This window comes from Antedon bifida, chromosome 1, assembly GCF_963402885.1.
Source record: "Antedon bifida chromosome 1, ecAntBifi1.1, whole genome shotgun sequence".
Classification (NCBI taxonomy): Eukaryota; Metazoa; Echinodermata; class Crinoidea; order Comatulida; family Antedonidae; genus Antedon; species Antedon bifida.
Window position 1 is genome coordinate 24,193,706 of NC_136226.1, and position 19,383 is coordinate 24,213,088.

Sequence of the window (19,383 nt, forward strand, 5' to 3'; positions counted from 1 at the left end):
TGAATTGTAATAATAACAATAATAACGGTTTTTGTGTCAGCCCTATAGAAAATGATGGAAACTTCATTCATTTTAATTGATTTCACAAACTGTATGCGATTCAGATACTGTATCTGACATTGAATTTTATATAACTAGACTTGCCATGACTTACGGTATAAAATTGTAAAAAAACAATATACTTAACAGTAAGTACCAGTAACCGAACATTCAAGACAAACAAATGCGGCACCACGTTAATTATGACCAGTATTTAATATTATATTATTAGTATCGAGGTCGATATGAAATACACAGAGCTGAAAAACCAGCACCAACAATCAAGTATACCCGCAAAGTTGTTAACTTATGCAAATGAGATTTAGCTTCCCATACTATGCTTCACTTGAATACAACTAAAGAAAATGGTGCGATAATATCTATTATCAATACTGTAATTGTCTGTAGCTATTATATGGTGAATAACAGACAGTTTAATCGTAAAAAATAGTTGGTTTTGTATTTCGGTGGATCCCTAATCGGCCGATACGCTGCTTAAACACTTTAACCTGGTCTTAGTCTGGATTTCGCTGGTCTTTCTGCCGTGTTTTGGATATTAAGAATCGAAGACAATCGAAGAAAATCTTAAGACTGTTGCAAATCATATGATGCCGTCCATATGTGGATCTAGAGCCTATAATATTTAATGTGCCCATGGTACATATGGTCGGGGACTAGTTTGAGTGTAGTTAATATGCTGTTAGTGTTACGATCTTGTAGTTTGTGCATAAACTCAACCGTGTTTTCTACAATCAAATGTTTAACCCGGCGGACGATAGGAAATTCGTAAGTTGACAGAAATTAGAACTAACAATTATCTGCATATGGACGTTATAGATACGTGTATCATTGGATTCTAACTGGTAAACTAACAACTAAATCTATTTCATCTATTATCATCATGATCATTTCATTACTTATTTTATTAATCGTTACTGTTACTGCTAGCATTCGAGCCTGGCGCGAAAAGAAGGCAAAGAAAGAAGAAGAATCAACAGAATCTTCAGAGTCTCCAAACCCTCCTCCAACACCTCCACCAACGCCCCCGTCTGCCTCATCATAAGTTGCCAAATGAATCTAGTACTTTCCTCATTAATCATTACATGGTTTCATTCATCTGGTTCCCATGCATGTAAGAGGTAAGTTATCATCTACTACTCTTTTCATCTGTTCCTTCTTAATTAAAACTCTATATCCTCTCATCATTCTTTACCTTGGGACACATGACACTGTACTATGGTGACAGACAAACCAAAAGACTAATCTGTCAACACCGAGGGAACTTCCAGTTATAAAGGGATTCTACGGTTAACTATTTCTTTTGATATATATAACGATTGATGGCATTCGTATTTGTGTATTGTGTCGTATATTGTACAGTACAATGTCGTATGTTGTATTTGGTCTATCTCCAAATAATGTTAGCAGTTCATATAATATTATAGTCATAGTAATAGAAAGCAATGAATACCTATACTCAGTTACTCACACAGCTAAATTATACCGGTACTGTTCTTAAACTATTGGACCTCACCCAAATCCGGACTTTTATATATGGTGACCTCCAACGTAATATATTATTATTTTATGAGATCAAACTTAATGAAGGTCTAGGTTGGCAAACATTAGCGAAATCAAGAGGGGATGAACCCGGTTATTTTCTCTCTAAAAACTTTGCCAATAATGTCTTTAAACATCTTGCGCCCAACGCGTCACTGCGCATTTCTATAATAGGTCCCAACTAAAAACCATTAATACACTACATCCCGGTTCTACAACTACATATTTTTCAAAGATTCCATTTTTTAATGAGAATGAGACGGTGGTATATAAAGGAGGGTTAAACGTTGTGTGTAAAGAATAATTACCTCATTCAGAATGCACTGATTTAAGTCTATATAAGTCTTACAATAGCATTACAAAAAGTTGACATTCACGTACCCTGGCCATGCTAAATATACAATATTGATTCAGACAAAGACTCTGGGCTCACCATTAGTTATTACATTACACTAGCCTCTTGTTAATCCTCATTTGTTTGACTACCAATGAATATCGGTATATCATAAATATGCCCATAATAGGCATATTCCGTGATACAGCATATTATGTGTTTTGCATGTGACGTCTGTATCTTATATTATAATATACCCTAACATAACCAACAAGCTTCCATACGTAATTTGTCTAGGATACTGAACACATTATGTGGAGATCCATAAAAACACTGAGAATCGTGTGGTTATAGGCAAGGCTCTAAAAAATTAGGGCCTAAAATTATGCTATTTCCGTTTAGAACTTAACCGGATTTTCATAATGGCGCTACTTATGGGGAAGATTCTACTGTCAAATTAATATGTTCAGACACCATGCAAATCCATAATTGATATTACGCATTCAAGCGAATCAATTTATTATACCAATATGAACATATGGCAATCGGGCCTTGCTTTCGAGTAGCAATTGAATATTAACAAGTGAAATGAAAACATCAAACTATTAATTGTTATCGATAAGTCAATGTTAATCTCGCATCATGCATTCGTGACTGCTGCCGGTAAATATATCAATTAGAATCGGGACGTTAATTGATCGCAGAGATAACATAAGGATTGTCATAAGTTGATACCAGGCCTTTGAACATGATGTACAATCTGGTAGGATTTGAAGGAGGTGGCCTGGATAGTCAAACTCCCTGTAAAAACAATTAGTCGGCCTATCCTATCATGGGAGACGGAATGGAGGTAGGTTTGTTAAACTTGGATTTGCTATAGATTATTCTTGTCATTAAACTCAATTAAACAAAATATATAGGGCCTATGTACTATATAATGTACATTTTTCAAGAGATAATTAGTTAGGGTGTTACGTTTTTATATTGTGTTTTAAATTGTATTGTATCTATGTTTCTAAGCTCAGGAAAACAAATTTCATGTATGTAATATTATGTGACAATAAATTAGATTTTGAACACTTTTAAATCGCTTAAATGCTGCAAGGTAACAGGTCAATGATCCACTTAAAGTTCTTTAAATTAAAAATTAATTAAATTATTCACTCATTCATTTTTCTAATATTTTACTATACTATTCATCAGTTACAAGAGTAAATGTGCAGGGTATGCGTGTTACGCCATAATGCTAAATAAAAAAAAGTATAATTTATTTTAAAGGAACTTCGGGTTGCGATATTTCTTTTCAAGTTGGGGACCCATCGAAAAACAGAACGAGCATCGTGAATAATAACTTTAAAAAGTGGTGCTACGGGATTTTCCATGATTGACTTTTTTGTTGTAATAAAAAGGAAATTGTTATTTTGATTTATATATTTGTTACAACTTCAATGTCAATTTTAATCCGTCTGAGGGCTAACTTCAAGGGAATGAAATAAGGCATTACGCTAAAATAGGGTTAACACTAATTTTTGTAGGCCTATAATACAATGAATATAACATCACGTTCAAGGATTAGCCTATCGCAGGTTTGTGTAGTTTACACTTACAAATCTTACAGCTCGTTTAAATTCAACACTTATTATAAAAACTGATAGTAAATACAATAAATGTAACATCACGTTCAAGGATTTAGTTATATTTGATCAAGGACTTAACATATAGCCAATGTGTTTACTTTTATTATGGACATACCGGTTACATTCCCGAAGCGATTGATGGTGCAGAGACGGAATATTGGATAATCGTGATTACCTCACATCTATTAATATTAATAATCCCGTAGGCCGAATTAATGACAATTAATAACAACTCCTTCATTTCCCACTTCAATTTAGCTCAGGTGTTTGTTTCGGAACATAACGATGGAGGCATATTTTCAGAATTTCACCAATCAATTCCATTATTCTATCTTTTGCATAAATTGCATAGAAAACTCTGACACTACAATATAATACAAAACAAAACAGAGGGACGGAGTACAAAAGCCATGACACATCACATTCAGTGCTCTAATGGCAGTTGGATAAAAACTCTTACGGAATCTATTTTTACGATAGGTGATGGATCTGCGTCTGCAGGTCCTAAAAACTTCAAAAACAGTGAATCGGATTTGTTGAGTCTTGTAAAATCAAAATGTTTTTCGTTTTAAGTATTCTCTTATCAAAAATAGATTCGACTGAGCCCTGCTCAATTCCAATAATACGTGAAGCATATTAAGAATACGTTATCTTTATCTTTATTACACGTGGCCTCGTAAACCACAAATATACTAAGTAACTTCCAAAGACAGATTTTGTTTACAATAAAATAATGGAATAACTCCATCGAATACTTTTAATTAAGAATAAAAATTACGGTTTAAAACTAGGCCCATACATACATTAATTGAAGAACACATATCTCGCGTGTTTGATGATACCCTTGATGACGCGTCAACGCGTTTAATAATGGTGACTAATATTCTATTTCGACGCCGTTGAAGCATTATAATGTATTTTGTGACACACCTAATGAAATAGAATCCTACCATTGCTGAGTGCACTTCTATTAGGCCTATTAGTATATTAATTATAATTGTGACATAAATGAATATAAATATCCCTGGATTAAACTCGGCTGGTAAAATCGCTTATTAAAATGTGTTACTTATGCTTGGTTCCCACTAGAGACGCAACACAAGGACGTAACGCAACGTAAAGTGAGTTGACCAATCACAAGCGATGGATTATTCGAACTGTCGCTTGTCATTTGGTCAACTCGCTTACGTTGCATTTACGTCCTTGCGTTACGTCCTAGTGGGAACCAAGCATAAGACCTACGTATCTCTTCGCGTCACTTTTTAATTTTTTATTAAACCTTATTTAAAGAGGGTAACCTTAAACAGCATATGCTGACAATCAATGGCAACAAATATGAAAAAAAAACAAATAACTATACAAAAATATAGGCCTACTATACAACCAGGGAAGAGTGACAATTATACAAAAATATACAATGCACTATACAATACGTAGTGATTTTTCTTTCTGCGTCAACATTTATTTTTAGAGCAGATTTAAAATTATTTATTGACACGGCATTTCTCAGTTTGAAGGGTAGCATAGGTTGGTGCTCTGTAGATAAAACTGTTTCTGTTGTAGGAAAAGGGACGACACTAACACCTTGCATACATTCTCATCATTATTTCAAACGCAAACGCCAATTAAGTGTATAATGTATAATAAAGCTTGGTTCACATTTGGACGCAACGTAACGACGTAAGCACAACGCAATTGAGTTGATCAATCACAAGTGACAATTGGGATGAATTACTTGCGGCGCACTTACATTCTTGCGTTGCGTACAAGTGGAAAGCAAGCTTAATAGACCCACTAAGGCACTGTTCATAAAAACAGAATATGGCTTACAATAAGCATCTGGTTCTAAAACACAAATATTAATAAACCTAAACCGATTGATTATCACACTACTGTTCACACACCTGAACATTGCGCTGTAATACTAACATACTGTACACCTATTTGATTTGCTTTTATCCAATTAAAATCCGAAAGAAATCACGTGATATCTTAACTTACAGTAGAACTGACAGGGACCTGGAAATATTCAAATAGTTTGCAGTTGCAGTTTACTAACAAAATTAAAAGATTACGTTATAATTATCACAATTATTAATTTATTATTCTGAATTAATTATTACCTGGCAAAATGCTATAATAGTTACAAGCTTTGCATAATTTTTGTTAGCAAGTTAACATCCACAATTTTCAAGTTATCATTCTGATAATTTTTTTTATTAGCATAATTATACCAAATCGATATATTGGTGAGGTACACCGTAACAAAAGCTGATTAAACTGATCAATGTATGTAGGCCTATACTAGAACACCCCCTGTCGCTCACTGTTTGTTTTTTTTATCCGTGTTTCAAATTCTATTTATCGATATTCCTGTCACTTTTATTGTTGGTGTTATTGTTTTCCCGTATTATTTATTCACTAAAATTTGAAATTATGACTGTACTAACAACCATCTGTTTTTAAAATCTATTATTAACTTAATAACTGTTTAAATAATATTATTATTAACGTTATATTATGTAGGATTTATCGTGTTTATTTGCTGTTTTGTTTTCTGTAACAGTAATTGTTATCTCTCAAATATAGGACTTTAACATGATTGAAATATCTGAATTGTCAGATGCTGCTAAAATAGGCCTTATCGTTGGATCGGCTATACTCCTGATTCTTGTCTTGCTGTTAGTTTTCTGTATATCTTGTTGTATATACAGAAAATACAAACGTAGAGGTAAGTGTAAATGTGGATAATTAAATAATGAAATAAATGACAAAACAATTTATTCGTTCACCAATATCGGTGGTACTCAGAAAATGCGATGTGGTTCCAGTAGGCCTAACGAAAACAATATAGATTTTGAAAATCAATTGAAAAAGCACAAATTATAATATTTATAATATAAGCAACAATACAAATACTCGATAGATATTTTCACTCATGCTGAAGTGAAACAAACAAAATTAGATAAACTAGTAACTAAGCAAACAAATCAAAACAGTGTCAGAAAAATCGAATTGCAAAGAGGCGCAACCGGATAGAAGTCTAGCAGCGCGTTGGCGACATTATGGCTACCTTATATTGTTATTATATTAATATATTTAATTTGCAGATGTTGTGAATCCAAATTATGTAAAAGTTAAAGGTCGAGCACACAGCGAACGAACATACCAGTATTATGGGGGAGAGGCATATGGTTCGTTTGGGCAAGCGGTAAGTATTTCATTTTATAATCGTAATTTAAAAATCGTAATTGTCATTTTGGTATTACACACCAAGGAGGTTCCCCTAAGTCCGTAGACCTGTTTCTGGTGGGGTCCTTCAGGTTGTGAATTGGACAGTAGGCCAACATCGGGAAACGATCCTCTACACTTTTCGAAGAATGTAGGCCTACTGCATTTGTAATTAATATAACGTGCACATGATCCATGTTGCATACGGAAGCAGCGGTTTAACGCCTCATACGGAAGAAGGTGCGCTATCTACTAGTTTTGAAGAAAGTACTGTTTGCGTTGTTGTTTTAGTCGACCAGTAAGTTTTAAAGCATATTGCTCACATGGATTGCAATACTTTGGATATATTTCCAGACGGGATGGACAATTTGAGTGGAGAAGAAAAAGATTCATGGAGAGTACATTTGCTAAAATAAAGAATGAAGAATGTCCATAAGTGACCAGATATATATTAAAGTGCATATTCCAACCTTTAAAAAAACAGTGAGAGTGTTACACATCACAACCTTATAAATAAATGACACATTTTTAATTATTTCAGTTGACTCTCTCTGAATCCCAAGAACGTCGAGCAAATTCTACCATGTACGACTCAAAGGAGTCCATCCTTTCAGAACAACTTGAAGAAATGCAATTCCTGCCTCCTCAAAATGGATCACCAGAGGACACCGAATTAGGTAAATTAGAGATATCATTGGGCTGCCAAGAAAACACAGGACTGATCATCACAATACATCAAGTATACGACCTGCCAATGAAGAATTATGGAGGGAGCACAGATCCATTTGTAAAGTTCACCTTGCAGAAAATATTAGGTTAGAATAACTTTAACGAGATCCAGTATTAGGCCTACAAAACTTGAAGATCCTCACGTACCGGGAATACAATATCCAATCTTGTCCTCTTTCCAATGAGATAACTATGTATAAACTGTATATATAACTCATAACTCTATGATTACTTTTAGTGTACTGGTATTTTGTTTCGGTACCAAGGTTGTAGTAGACGCATCTATTCTTGTTATTATGTTTTGCTATTATTTTGTTGTATGGGAATACAATTTCATTTTTAGCATTAACAGTTATTTACGAATTGATAGTCGTACGAACGTATGCCTTCAAATATTCTTAAAATAGGAAACTAAATGTCATTGAAGTAACACGTTCTGTTTATTTTAGGGAATCTGCCGTCGTTTTCATTTCAAACAACAATAAAACACAGAACGTTACAGCCAGTCTTTGAGGAGAGTTTTGATGCATCCATTCACCCGATGGAAATACAGTTGTATCGTCTCAAATGTTATGTTTGCGAACATGACAAATTCACCAAACCAACTGTCGTTGGAGAAATCGAATTAAATTTGGAAGAAATTGACTTTACTGCGTCGTATAGAAACATTTTGCAACTTAAACCCTCGGTAAAGGTATGTAGAATACAGTGGGTGGAAATGATCAATTGTTTAACAAATGTTGTCGGTGACAATTAAAACAACATTCATGCTGTTTTCATTAAAAATAATTATTAATACTTGTTCTATTTTTAAATCTATTTTTAGAGCTACTACGGAGAAATGTGTATATCCTTATGTTATCTAGTAACATCAAACCGTCTTATCGTCGGTATTTTAAGAGCTACAAATCTACAACCATTGTCCACTCTACAATGTGGTATGTATATGTTAGGCCTGTTCATTAATATACTCTTACGGAATGACTGTTTCAATGGGTCTAATTATTTGCTGCACGGGCCACCAATGTGTTCAATTAGGCCTACAACTCTGTGGAATCATTTTCGGGTCACTAATTATTTGTTTATCAGGCCTAAACATGTAGGGCCTATTCATTTTATTTGAAACATGTCGAACACACTTACCCTGTATTACTGGAAGTGAACTTCAGAAAAAAAAAAGAAATAAGGAACATTTTTAAACACCCACATACTGCTGCCGTCAAAACATATCCAAAATAATCCTTTACTTTACTGTGTGCTCAACCACGTATGGTAATTTAAATACCACACATAGCAGATATACCCCTAATTAATGTTTTGTTCTTTTGGTATTAATTCGGATGTTTTCCAAACTCAATTTTGGTAATACATTTAATATTTTGTATTTTTCACTAAACAGAACATTTTGACTTACATTTTAAAAGTGTCTACTTATACAAATAATTTAAGAAATTCTTACTGTTTAAATTTGATATTCTAACTAATTGTTTTATAAAATGTCGTTAGACCGACAAAGAAAACAAAAACCAAGTTATGTGGTCTATTTGACTATTTTTTGCTAAAATTACAGTTTTTTCAGGTAAATAATTTGTTTTTCAATCCAAATTTTTCAAAGTAAATAATTATTATGAATTTCGTAAAGAATTATTTTTTCAGGGGGACAATATATCTTTAATATATTGATTATTATGGAATAGTTTATCGTAATTAAATGTTTTAATCGTTCAGTTACCCATTAAATATTATTTTCTTTACCGATAAATGTTTTAGGACACTTTTGGAAACAAACTTTATAGTTTATAGGGTTATTCTGATTTTCTCTGTTATTGATTTGTCTTTTATTTTTATATTGTTTTTATGAGAATTTCGAATCATTCAATCAATAGCATAATATGAAATAATCTGTCGTCAACCATTTGTATTTATTTACAGACACATGTGTCCGAGTAACTTTAATTCTTGGAAGTCGAAAATTGAAACGAAGAAGAACTCAAATTAGAGAAAACGATTTAAATCCAGAGTTTGATGAACTTATGTATTTTGAAGTTCCGCCAGATAAGTTAGATAAAGTGAAATTTCTTATCGTAGTGACTAATAGTAAACGTGCGGTCGATGAGAATTCAGACGATGTTACGTCTGATGAACTAGGACGGGTTATGATTGGTCGAAAGTGTTCCGCACTTTCGTATGAACATTGGAGCGAGGTAATGAGATATCCACGTCGACCATTTGCACAGTGGTATAGTTTACTTGAATAAAGTAGCTACGGATGCTCCATGGTTTTTAGAAATTATGGTAAAGTGATTATGGTAAGAATAAGTAAGAGAGAATACCTTGGATGGAGAATATGTAATTAAACGAAGCAAAACAAATCGCCGATAGAACCAACTGAAAAATTGCCACTGCAGCCTTATGGGCCACGAGGTCCGGAGAGTTTAGGTAAGGTAAGATTATGGTAAGGATGCAGCGAGGCGAATACCAACATCCATTCAGTTTAAAAACACTTATTCAACCAATTAACATTGATCTGGTGTGGATAATTACAAAAGGGAATGAATACCAGTCATTGGAAGAAATGTTAAATAAATGTACGACAATCATAATATGAGGCTTATGTGCAATGAAGATAATTTTCAATTAGCATTCTTTAGAATGCATAGTGCTGGACAAGTGGGCCTATAACAGTTTCTTCATTTTGACAGCAACAGACGACAAAAAAGTATAATAAATATGACATTTCGCTTGCATAATCATTAATAAATTATCGATGTCATAAATATGCAAATGAATATGAATTTTGAAATGAAACATAAACAGAGAACCATCTGTTCAAATTGATTAAAATAACAATTTAATAAAAACAGAACGTATTGAACACGCGCGTTTATAAGTTGAGCAGACTTTGTCAGATAGAACGTATTGAACACGCGCGTTTATAAGTTGAGCAGACTTTGTCAGATAGAACGTATTGAACACGCACGTTTATAAGTTGAGCAGACTTTGTCAGATAGAACGTATTGAACACGCACGTTTATAAGTTGAGCAGACTTTGTCAGATAGAACGTATTGAACACGCACGTTTATAAGTTGAGCAGACTTTGTCAGATAGAACGTATTGAACACGCGCGTTTATAAGTTGAGCAGACTTTGTCAGTATATTTCCAACTTATTAATCTTCATAATGTGTTTACAAATTGGACAGAAATTAGGAGACAACATTTGTTAGTCAGTCAGTTTATTTTTTGTTAGATATAAGATATAATTAATAATTAAATTAAACCAGTAATAGGCCTAATAAATACCTATTTAATAAGCCATGATGAATAGATGTATTCAAAATGGAGTGATCATTGGTTGCTTTGTTTAACAATCCCTGGGTGTAGTAGATTTATATTTAGATCTGGTTATTGCAATCCTTTTAGGCGTTTAACCCTGCTGGTAAATTAAACCAATTTTACATTAATAAGTTATAAATTAAACAAAGATATATTATAGATAATGCGAGGTGAATTAAGAATCATTTTGTCCTATGTTTTGGTGCAATAAATAATTATAATAGGCCCTATATTATTATCCGCAGGGTTGAAAGTAATTGCATGTAGTATATATCAAATTATAATCATTATCATTCTCATCATTACAATTTTCATTCCAATACATTCATTATCCTTATTACCTACAAATTATAATCAAACAGTTAGCATGGAGGGTGTATAATAAATATGATTGATATATTATACAATACTATTTTTTACATACAGTAATATTAATTTATTTATATATAAGAAAATATATAGGACGGTGGAAATAAGCCATTCATACTTAACAAAGACCATATCTGCGTATTGTATTAGGATATATTCTGATTTTCCTATACCACACTGTATTCAAATTCCTCACTTGTATTGGTATTTGGAAATAAATGTTACTACTATATTATACAAATAATGAATGTTTATGAGTGTAATGGTACAAATAATGGCATGAGGGGAATGATGAAAGGTTATATCAACGAGGCAAAGCCGAGTTTATATTTAACCTGGTTTCTATTCATCCTTCAAATGACTTTCGAGGGTACGGATGGATTTCAAATGTTTCATGTCATGTCTCTTTCTATTGTGTTGTTGCACTAATAACGTGAGTTGCCAGGTTTTTTAATTAAAACCAGAACACTCTCGTCACTAACCGCTCGCGATCAGTTAGACAAAACAGTATAACTTTAATAACCCAAGAATCCAACATCTAATTAGTATTATCTTAGTAACATTGTGTAGCATACATCTTTTAAAATCTTTTAAAATTTAAATAAAATTAATCGGAAGATTATTACGGTCAGTAGAGGTCAAAAGGTCATTGACCTTTTGAAAATGCAAATTTTTCCCAAAATATAGATAAATTTCAATATCGTATCTACAATTTTCAATATTTTTTATCTTAATTGTGTTTTACTTGTGCTTACTGACATATTGAATAAGAAAATATATGTTAACAAGATAAAAATTGCAGTTCATTATATACAAATTGTTATTTTTTATTGTTAAAAATTGCAACTGGTTTCTATTCATCCTTCAAATGACTTTCGAGGGTACGGATGGATTTCAAATGTTTCATGTCATGTCTCTTTCTATTGTGTTGTTGCGGAGTTCACACGCACTAATAACGTGAGTTGCCAGGTTTTTTAATTAAAACCAGAACACTCTCGTCACTAACCGCTCGCGATCAGTTAGACAAAACAGTATAACTTTAAAAGAAATGTAAATCAATGCTTATACGGTAGTAGACTGGTTACAGTTGACCAGGGAAGAGTGAATGCATTGTAATTTGTAATTCTCCCCCAGTTTCCCTAATTCGACCTTCGTCTGGTGGTGGAGAACAGCGAGACACAAAAGCCTGCATTATATAAAAAGAACAATTGATTTGGTAATTATAGTAGGCTTTGACAATTAAAGAAATAGTTAGTGGTAATGAACGAGTCTAATGCCTTGAATACTCACTCATACAGTAAATTTATTAAACTAGTTTACGAGTCAAAATACGGAATACAATATTATTTACCTAAACTTACACTATGTACTATTTACATATTGCAAATATATACCGTAAAAAGCAATACATTACTTTCTCCTACACTGAACCAAACTACATATATAATTTGATCATTACGATAGTGTTCAATACAATAACGTACAGTCCGAATGAAGATTACGATCTTGTATTGAATTCTATAAGGATTTAATATTATAATACTCTGTATTCAATAACTGATATGTTTGAACCATGGAGGTATAATTTGAAAAAATGCTTGGTTTAAAATTTAGAATACAAGTTTGATAATCATTTTCATATTAATAAATTGCGTGGGCTACTAAAACTGTGTAATAATATGTGTTGTGTTCAGATCAGAATCCAAATAGAAACTTTATGCCCATTGCTTCCGTTAAACTACTTAAGCCTGGTCACTTAATCTATTTCTAGTTCTTTGTTAAACTAATATGCGTGGTGTTAGAACCAGAGGCCTAGCCTATATCGTTAATCTGCAGAATAAAATAATTATTACACACCCACAAATTCACTTTTGATTAATAACTATTAATAATCTAGACATACATAAGTTAATGCAACTACTGTTTTCGCAAAAAAAAAGCATTTGTAGAAAACCACGATCAAATTGTAAAATAGGCCTACAAGACAATAGTGTGAATGGAGACAACACTAAAATGAGTCGCCCCCTTCCCTGCTAAAGCTTAATTCGCAACGCCATTATTTGACAAATCACAAGAGATGGGTCCGAACTTTTTCTTGGCAACTTGGCGTTGCGCGTACGCCATTACGTTGCGTCTAAATTAGTAGGAACCAAGCTTAATCATTGGTTCCCACTAGAGACGCAACACAAGCGACAGTTCAAAATAACTATCGGTTATGATTGGTCAAGTCCCTTACTTGCGTTACGTCCTACGTCATACTTGGTTCCCACACAAAAGAGACGCAACACAAGGTCGTAACCCCAACGTAGTTATTGACCAATCACAACAAGCGATGTGTTATTCGAAATGTCACTTGCGTATACGTCCTTGCGTTGCGTCTCCAGTGGAAATCACGCAATAAGGGACGCAACGCAACGCATTTTGATTTGATTTGATTTTGAACTCTTTCTTTTGATCGGTCAAATTACATGCCTTATTCGTACGTCATAGTGGGAACCAAGCAAGACAGAGTTTATTATGATTCTAGAGTTGTATTTTAACGAGAAAAACTTTTCTACAAGAAGTAAATGTTTTTCATTATTGGCTATCAATTTCAGTAATTAATTCAATAATATATTTATTTAACACGATCATACATTTCTATTCCTTTGACATTCAGTACAGTCTATCTCGAAAAGAAGCCCAGTGGGCTTTTCGAGATTACTTTTGCAAACCATAGAGTGGGGAGCTTATTTTCGAGATGGGCTTCTTTTGGTATACTATAATCATGGTAGAACTTGTGATCTGAGTTCGTGGAATTTCTGTTCTCTCACTGCCATCCTTAGATCTTTCTTCTGCTGATTGGCTTGCTCGATGTCCTGAAAGCGTTGACGTATTGCCATTTGTTTATTCCGCATAATTTGATCCCGTGTCATCTCCTGCTCTTTTTTCTCTTTTATAGCCATGCTGTGCTCTTGCCATTTTCGCTGAGTTAATTGATCTTTGATTGCCTATTGAGTAGGAACAAATTTAACATAATTTGCATTATCAATAATATAATAATAATAACAATAATTATAATTGGAGAAAGAAAGTATGAAAGTTGGGTTGGAAGAACATGATGCACAAGACAGGAAGAAGTGGACAGATGGTGTGGCAGCAGTCAGTAACCCCTTGGAAGAGGGAGAAAGCTGATTCAAATAAAATATGATGACGATGATGAAGAATTATATTTGAACAAAGATGAGAAAATTATCTAATCAAGAATGGAAATTGGGACCTCTGATTCATACATGGCCTGATGTGTAGACTTAATGCAAGTGAAAATGTATTGATAAATGAGCCAAAGATGCTCTGCAGGTGAAATAGCTACCTGAGATGAGAGTATATCATATTGTACTTCTTTAAATTGTTTTAATATATACATTATTTTCTATGGACTAGAGATTCCGAAATAAAAGACTGAATAGAAATTGAATATGTGAACACCATTAAATCACTCCAGATTCCTTAGCAATTCTGTTCACATTCATGTATCTAATACACCAGATACTTACTCTTCGTCGTGCCACAGTGTCTTCTATCTCTGCTTGCCGCTGCATCCTAATGTCTTCTCTGCGTTGTTTCTGTTGTCTTATAGCCTCCGTGCGGCCATAATCTCTTTCCAATTGCTGGTCAGTTTTCTCTTGCTGGTGCCTCGTAATGCTTGCACTGACGGCTCTTTTAGCCTCTTGTACATGCTTCAGTTTCTGCTCATTGTCCTTTTGTCGTGCGACATCTCTTCTTATGACATCTGCTGTGTATGACCTGATGTATAAAAATGACAGTTTAGATTATTCACAGTAATATTTGTATATAAATAAAATTAAACAGTACACACTGCTGTAAATTTATCATGAAAAAAATCAATGCAAACAAATTTGATAATCTGTATCAACTGTCAGGTATTCTGTTCTGTTATTTTCATGTCTTTAGGCACATGTGGCCAAGGTTTCCAATAGTAAATTTATCATTGTTCTATCATCTCGAATGATGAACTGGGTTCTCTAAAGTGCACGCAGGCAAGTTTACAGTCCATTTCCAAGAAGAATTGTTCCACCACCAGACCTAGGAGTGAGTGAGTTACCAGATGAATAATTTCTTTCCTTAGTAAAGTTAAATACGGTAGTGCTAATTTCCTCACCTGTATCTCTCTTCTTTGGCAGCTTTCATCTCTGCAGTTTGATATTCCTTCTCTTTCCAACTCATCTGTCTATTTATGACCTGCTTGCGTCGATATTCTAAAAAGCTATGTTCTTTCGCTTCACGAGCTGCATCTTTACTTCCAAAACGTGTCGCTGCTGGTGGGACTGGAGCAATTTTTGCTGATGTTTGAGATGGATTAGCATGTTTTAATGCCCATTCCATTCTTGCCCGATCACTTTTAATCGATGAATCAACTGATTTGTAGAGAGCAGAAGAATTCACAGTTCCGGCTCCATTTAAGTTTGGTTGGATGCGTACTTCTAACGGCTGTTCAATTTCAGTCTCACGAAACTGACCACGGTCATCACTATTAAATTTCAGTTCATTTGAATCCAAGGATTTTCCCCAGTACCTCCAATCTGGTTTATTTTCTGATGATGTTGTTGATTTTTTTGGATATAGTAAACTAGAATCAGTTCCAACACCAATATTTCTTAACGGTATCGTCTGAGTCATTCTGCTGGTTAGGTCACTTAATTTCATTTCATTCGTTTTATCTTCAAGGAAATCCTCATCATCATAAGCAGAGCATATACCACTATCCAATTCATTGATCTCACGGAAAGATACGCTCTTCCTACCAAAAGTCTCTCTGTTTAAAAGTCTACCTCTGTCGTAACCAGCTGCCATCTTGTGCTCCATCAGTTGTTTTCTGACTTTATCATCTAATTCACTCTTGGTCATCGTGCTACCAGGTATATATTTATTCACGTCCTCACTTTTAACAACACTTTCTTGTATAATAGTAGAATTCAAGCTGTGATACTTCCCTGTACTTGCCGTATGCACTGGTGTCTTTGTATAATCTGCAGAATAAATATTGGTTTTTTTGTTTTCATTTTATAAATCGACGAATAAATCTTGATTGGAAACTCTTTACAATTACTCAAAGCACATGGAATTGCTTTTTCCAAAAATTCACATTATGTTTAAGAAAGATACACAATAATACATAAAAAAAAATACATTACCTGTTATCAGAGTTTGGTATGGCACTGGTTCTGAAGGTAGAGGTGTGACATAGTACCCTGGAGGTGTTTGGTATGGGTAGTGTGGGCTATTAGTCAGGTACTCTCTAGCAGACAGAGGCATTTGAATTTCCAGTTTGATTCGGTCATAGTGTGCTTTCTTTAACCAAATAGCTGTGTGTTTTGCAACATTTTTGGTATTACCATTGAAGAAACTGATAACTAGATGATCTGTATCTGTTGAATCTACATTGAATACACAAAGAAATTATGAGAACAAGAAGGTGCTGGAGGTGTACAGAGCCCCAAACTTGTACACAGTATCAAAGATCTTCCTTATGAACTGAGACTCAAAAGGGATATATACCCCTGGCAGTTAGGAGGCTTAAATAGACGAAACCATATAAATACAAATTTAAAAAAACAATTTAGTGCAATTTTGATATCATCCAGGAGGGCAGAAAAGGGGTTAGTTTTTACCTTATAGGTGAGAGCATGGGGAAAAGTAGAATGGAGGAAGCGGGAGGTCTTAGCTTGGAGTCAGAGATGAGAGGAATGTTGGGTCATTTTGAAAGGACATATACAAATAATATTTTATAATATATATATATATATATTATTATTTATATATAATATAACAAATTCTAATAGGTGGAAGAAATGGATTAAGAGGATGGTCCTCAAGAATTTGCATTGATTGTGGTTTTAAAAAAATCTTTTATATACTTACTACCAACAGACCTGCCTTCAGTTCCCTCCAGAACTGTTCCAGGAGCATACCGAACATGGTCACATGGTGCCAAAACACTATCTCCTGTCACAACACAATGACGGAGGCCATCATTGTGTCCGATGATGTCATAAATTGCTGTTTCTTGAAGCCGATTATTTGACCTTGCTCCAAATGGACGTTGATCGAATTCAATCAAAAACCGCTTGTTAATTGTAACCTTTATTTAAAATATACGTCATATTTATTGGACTTGTGAAAATATTACTTGCATCAAAGGCAACATAAATGGCTATCTTAGTTCTAGGATGAAAAATGTTCATATTTCTTTTGTTTTATGTAGGAAAAATGCATATTTATCTAGTTATAATAAATCGTTATCTTCCTAGTGTAAATGGACCTTTTACATACAGTACTCCAATGTGAGATATAAAATAATTTAATGAGTTGGACCAAACCATTAAACATCTTACCTGTTGTTTCACTACACCCATGTAATAATAGCCGTCATTATCTCTACGAGCCAGAACCCGCATACCAGTTACTAATGTCCCAGCTGTTGTACACAGATTTCCATCAAGGTCTTGCACAACTGGGTGAACAATATGCGGTGGACATGGTTCCCATACTACATTAGGTACTACGTAACGATCTCTAGTGTGAACGATAGTCGTTGGCTCTCTTACATACACAACCTCCACAGGTTTTTGATCAAGTGATGTTGACACGCTGCAGTATTTCCGAGTTTCAGTCTCGGTAACATCGGACATATATGTGGTTGTCGTTAGCTCTGGGGGATTGTCTATCATTGTAACAATGCTAGTGTTTGGAATGACATCATCATTAGAATATGCTTGAACAGTTCTTACTGGGGGATGGATTATAGAGGTTGGTACGTTTTTTTCTAGAGGTTCGAATGATTCTATTGTGTGTGCATGTATGTCTTCCACTGTTACTACAGGCCTTATACCGTCAACACGCCCGTTGCGAGAAACACTGATAACATGAAAAGAACCATCTGTCTGAATTGAGAGTTGTTCGAAAAATTTTAAAGCGGCTGGATCTGCTTCACAACTGGTGAAAAGGATCCCATGAATTGATCTGCCATCGCTGGATAATTGTATCTGACGCAAAATATCTGCAGTACGTTGATCCGGGAGTCTGTCTGTAATAATATAGACTGAATCACACGATGAATCGGAGTATGTCGCTATTAACGCATCTTTTAAATTTGAACATTTTTTACATGTTAGTTTCCTCACCCAATCTGCAGCCAGTGTAACAGTCTGTGGCGTACAGCGTACAAGTTTATCAGCCCAAGGAGTAACCTCAGTCGAATACTCCATTATGTTAAAGCTTGTATCCTTCTGCTTGTATGCTCTTGCCAATAACACTTCTATTAATTCTTCCTTTACAATGTTAAGGTAAGTAAACATGCTCTCTGCTGTGTTTATAAGGAAAGTAATATTTTTTTCCTCCAGTTCTCCAAATATTGTGGTTATACCACGTGGTTTCATTATAGAAAAAGATGCCATTTTATTAATGTTTTCTGTTCAATTTAGGCTATCTATAAAATTAAACAAACATTTAGAACAATTATAAATTCAAGGAAATATTATAATATGAGTATAATTTTGGTTAATACAGTAAATATTTTGGGGATACTACAGTTAACTAGTACCATGCCCTATTCTAGCCTCTCTACCTAAAACTACATGGTACACATACATGCACCTTTCCTGGTTAGAGGAAGGAATTACAATTAACATAGTTGAAAAAAGATTTTTAATGTTGGTCTGGCCATAGTAGTAGTAGGCCTAACTTTATAACCTGGAGGTGGCCTAGGAGGATTAGCCTAGGTTATCACCACCTATAACTCTACCATTGTGAGTCTATCCTATACTTACTAACTAGACAATTTAAGTAGGCTATTTTATTAATATTGCCAGCCTACATACATAGCCTATCTAATTAAATTGGAGCCTTAATTTGTTGGTAATTATTGTCACTGTGCGTTCTGAAACTTACCATATATATCGTCATAATATTACAAATTAGTCCTGTCATACACATGTTCTTGATAACCGAGAGTGTTCACTGTTTTATCAACTTACTGTTCTCTGATCGGTTGGATTGTTTGGTTGGTTTCCATGTGTATTGTTTGTTTATTTACCAATTATCAGTGTGTGAAACTGTTGACCTGGAAAACACGAGGTCAGCGGAAATT

At 34.1% G+C, this 19,383-nt stretch overlaps 3 protein-coding genes across 5 annotated transcripts in view; 2 read left to right on the plus strand and 1 right to left on the minus strand.

Moving 5' to 3' along the window:
* The window catches only part of LOC144846199 (T-complex protein 11-like protein 1), a 207,238-nt gene that overhangs the window by 168,107 nt on the left and 19,748 nt on the right, over window positions 1-19,383 (plus strand). The gene's annotated exons all lie outside the window — the stretch shown is intronic.
* Window positions 732-11,831, plus strand: LOC144846262 (synaptotagmin-A-like). 3 transcript variants are annotated; one of them, XM_078703534.1, is made up of 7 exons: window positions 732-825; window positions 6,160-6,301; window positions 6,681-6,781; window positions 7,343-7,616; window positions 7,980-8,224; window positions 8,357-8,468; window positions 9,463-11,831. In XM_078703534.1, exons 1-7 carry the CDS (start codon window positions 796-798, stop codon window positions 9,786-9,788), a joined length of 1,230 nt encoding a protein of 409 aa, XP_078559660.1. In that variant the 5' UTR covers window positions 732-795; the 3' UTR covers window positions 9,789-11,831. The 3 variants fall into 3 exon arrangements, with proteins under 3 accessions (XP_078559660.1, XP_078559662.1, XP_078559661.1); XM_078703536.1 differs by having other exon boundaries at window positions 742-1,178; XM_078703535.1 differs by lacking the exon at window positions 732-825 and adding an exon at window positions 2,508-2,783.
* LOC144846035 (uncharacterized) lies at window positions 12,435-19,264 on the minus strand. The gene is made up of 7 exons (XM_078703516.1): window positions 19,185-19,264; window positions 17,630-18,723; window positions 17,157-17,376; window positions 16,430-16,672; window positions 15,397-16,264; window positions 14,771-15,020; window positions 12,435-14,224 (listed from the first exon to the last, which is right to left on the minus strand). The coding sequence occupies exons 2-7, from the start codon at window positions 18,689-18,691 to the stop codon at window positions 14,000-14,002; spliced, it is 2,868 nt and encodes a 955-aa protein (XP_078559642.1). The 5' UTR covers window positions 18,692-18,723; window positions 19,185-19,264; the 3' UTR covers window positions 12,435-13,999.

Coding starts and splice junctions, on each gene's coding strand:
- LOC144846035 (XM_078703516.1), bottom strand. CDS start 18,691: ATGGCATCTTTTTCTATAATGAAACCACGTGGTATAACCACAATATTT. Junction 16,265..16,429: donor ATACCAAACTCTGATAACAG/GTAATGTATTTT, acceptor TTTATTCTGCAG/ATTATACAAAGACACCAGTG. Junction 14,225..14,770: donor ACACTGTGGCACGACGAAGA/GTAAGTATCTGG, acceptor CCTACTCAATAG/GCAATCAAAGATCAATTAAC.
- LOC144846262 (XM_078703534.1), top strand. CDS start 796: ATGTTTAACCCGGCGGACGATAGGAAATTC. Junction 6,782..7,342: donor ATGGTTCGTTTGGGCAAGCG/GTAAGTATTTCA, acceptor TAATTATTTCAG/TTGACTCTCTCTGAATCCCA. Junction 8,469..9,462: donor ATTGTCCACTCTACAATGTG/GTATGTATATGT, acceptor ATTTATTTACAG/ACACATGTGTCCGAGTAACT.